The sequence below is a fragment of the Microtus ochrogaster genome, chromosome 6 (genome assembly GCF_000317375.1).
Source record: "Microtus ochrogaster isolate Prairie Vole_2 chromosome 6, MicOch1.0, whole genome shotgun sequence".
Lineage (NCBI taxonomy): Eukaryota > Metazoa > Chordata > Mammalia > Rodentia > Cricetidae > Microtus > Microtus ochrogaster.
In genome coordinates this window covers 10,747,105-10,750,176 of record NC_022013.1, presented here as the reverse complement: position 1 = coordinate 10,750,176, position 3,072 = coordinate 10,747,105, and the positions used below count along the sequence as shown (strand labels likewise).

General features: G+C 52.7%; 1 protein-coding gene across 1 annotated transcript in view; it reads left to right on the top strand.

Moving 5' to 3' along the window:
* Positions 1–3,072, top strand: part of Sctr (secretin receptor) — a 51,321-nt gene that overhangs the window by 22,945 nt on the left and 25,304 nt on the right. Inside the window, exon 5 of the mRNA XM_026779864.1 lies at positions 2,441–2,544. Coding sequence (XP_026635665.1) covers positions 2,441–2,544 — 104 coding nt within the window. The remainder of the gene's footprint in view (positions 1–2,440; positions 2,545–3,072) is intronic.

Sequence of the window (3,072 nt, the reverse complement as noted above, 5' to 3'; positions counted from 1 at the left end):
CCACACACACACCACACACCACACACACACACACACACACACACACACACACACACAGTAAAAAGGGTTAGATATAAGTTTTAGTGAGAAAGCTCTTGCCCGGCATGCCCCAGGCCCCTAGGTTCAATCTCAATCTCTCTCTCCCTTTCTTCTCCCATAGCCCCGTACATGTTCTCTCTCTCTCTCTCTCTCTCTCTCTCTCTCTCTCTCTCTCTCTCTCTCTCTCACACACACACACACACACACACACACACACACACGTACGTTTCTGGGTTGGATAAGGTGCTGATACAGCCTTTTAGACAAGTTCTGCCCTGAACTGAGATGCATGCGCATATAGACATGCAAACTGAGGCTTTCAGGGCTCTTAGGAAGGAATCCCTGTCCTTGTTAGGGATGAACCCCAGAGGAAGTGAGTGGAGAGAGGGGGTGGACAGAGCCCACCCTTTTGTTGTTCTATAGAGGTGCTCCATCCGCACCACATAGGCTTGTCAAAGGCTCAGGAGCCAACCCCGAGTCACAGTCAGATATCTTGGTAATGCTAGTGGGTCCCTGAGGATAGAGGGCCCTAGACAGGCAGGCAGCTGTGCTGGGTTGGGCCCATAGAGAGCCGCCATGTCAGCCTGTGCCGACAGCCTCTGGCTCTGGAGCCATTTCTATCCAGTCAGTGGACATTTGACCACCATTCTTTCCCATGCCACAGTCACTCCCCGACTTCATTCCAAAACTTTCTCACCCCTCCCTTGAGCGCTAAGACTCTACTGCTCATGCCTGCCTCTTGCGGGAAGGCTGCTTCTGGCTGGCACCAGCCTGGGCATTTCTTTACATCACTCTGTGGGGAGGGTGATGTGGGTAAAGCCTCATTAAGACCAAGAAACTGCGCTGGGCAGAGAACTGTGATTGGGCCGATTCTAGGCTGGCAGTTCCGGCCTCCTGAACCTTGTAAGGGTGGACATGTCTAGGGCCCTAAAGACCAGTCCGAGAAAGGCTGTCAGAGTTTCTCCAGCTCAGAGCCTGTTGGACCCAAACCGCAAATGATGACCTAGGCCCTGGGGTCACTAAGAGAGAGAAAGTCAGGCCTAGCAATGATTCCCACTAGACAGAATTCCCATCCATGGAATTGGTGATGGCACCCCCAGTCTGTGAAGGACACAGGTCCTTAGTGACTGGGATGAAAATTCAGGTGGTCATTCAGACCAGGGAGGGCAGTGTCTGCTGGAACCTCCGGGAGGCCTTCCCTGGCTGGTGACTCCGCTCTGGCCAGTGGCTCTGCCCTGGCCAGTGGTTCCTTCCTGGCCAGTGGCTCCTTTCCTTTGTCTTTGGATGCTGGCTTTGAAAAGTCAGATGGGGGACAGGAAAGGGTAGGTGTTAGAATATGTATCTAGCACACGGGAGGTCTTGGTGAAATCCCTAGAGCATACATGTGCATACACATACAAGCACACACATCTATTCCCACAGTGGGAAATTCTCCCTTCCTAGTGTACCCCATGCAGAAGGAAACTCAACCCAGTTCTCTATGAAAAGAGCTTGGCACAGGTCTGCCCACCTCACACCTTACTCTGCCTGTGAAGCAAGCCAGTGTTGATGCCCAAGGATTCGGGGCCACACTCTTAGTTCTAGGAAATCATTACCCAAGTGTTCAGGGGAGTCAGGGTGCAGCGTTGTGCCAGGCAGGGATGGAGGACAGACAGTTTCAACTATCTCAACAGGCAGCCTTAATCGCAAGCAAAGGAATTCCTTCCACGAGGGGCGGTTGCCCGACAGACTTTGCCTTGGTGGTATCTAATGGTTTCCATCCAGTGAAACGAGCAGGACACAGTGGGCAAGTGTGAAGATGCAGAACCTTTAAAAAATGCACTTGTAATGCCAGTGCCAGTGTGCAGAGGCAGGGGAATGCCCGGGATTCTCTAACCAGATGGATTAGTCTAATTGGCAAATTCCAAGTCCATAAGAGACTGTCTCAAAAAGCACCGGTGGATGGCATCTGAGGAATGGGACCCAAGGTTGACCTCTGACCTCACAGAGAGATGGGGGTAAGGGAGGGAGGGAGGGAGGGATGATAGATCAGAGGGAGGGAGGAGGAGAGAGACAGACAGAGAGGGAGACAGACAGACAGAGAAAACTGTGAGGGTCCAAGGATTCACTGTAACAGAAGCTGAGTTCTTGCCATCCACCCAGATGTCTCAGGACCCCCCTATCGCATCAGAAGAACTGGGGTGCAAGTAAGAACAGGGATCTGTACATGGTGTGAAGAGCAGACCCAACCCTGATTCTCCATTTACTGAGATAATGATGTGGGCAAGTTACGTCACCACTGCATGCCTCAATTTGCCCACCTGTAAAATGGTGGTAATATTTTCATGTCACCAGAGACTGTACTGTATGGTTCCATGGCCTGATCCCCTCTTCTCACCTGCCGTACACTTGTCACCCTCAGGGTCCCTCTTCAGGAACTGCACCCAGGACGGCTGGTCAGAAACTTTCCCCAGGCCTGACCTGGCCTGTGGCGTCAACATGAATGACTCCTCTAACGAGAAGCGGGTAAGCCTGTCATGTGGCACCCGGGCCCCCGAGATGGGTGAATGCAGGATGAGGTCCTAGACAGGACGTGGAAGTCAGAGAGGACCTGGGGCCAGGATTAGCAGCATGTGCCGTCACATCTCGTTCATAGGGTGCGGGGATGGAGCCCAGGGCTCGGTGCACTCTGGGCAGGCAGTGCTCAACGGGCTGAGTCCCATCTCTGCTCAAACTTTGTTATTTTGATTAAAACCCTCCTCTGTCCTCTGGCTGACGATGACATGTCCTGCTTGGCTTTTCCTTCCTTCCTTCCTTCCTTCCTTCCTTCCTTCCTTCCTTCCTTCCTTCTTTCCTTCCTTTCTTCCCTTCCTTCCTTCCTTCCTTCCTTCCTTCCTTCCCCCTCCCTCTCTTCGTTCCCTCCTTTCTTCCCTCCCTCCTCCCTTCCTTCCTTCCTTCATTCCTTCCTTCCTTCCTTTCTTCCCTTCCTTCCTTCCTTCCTTCCCCCTCCCTCTCTTCGTTCCCTCCTTTCTTCCCTCCCTCCTCCCTTCCTTC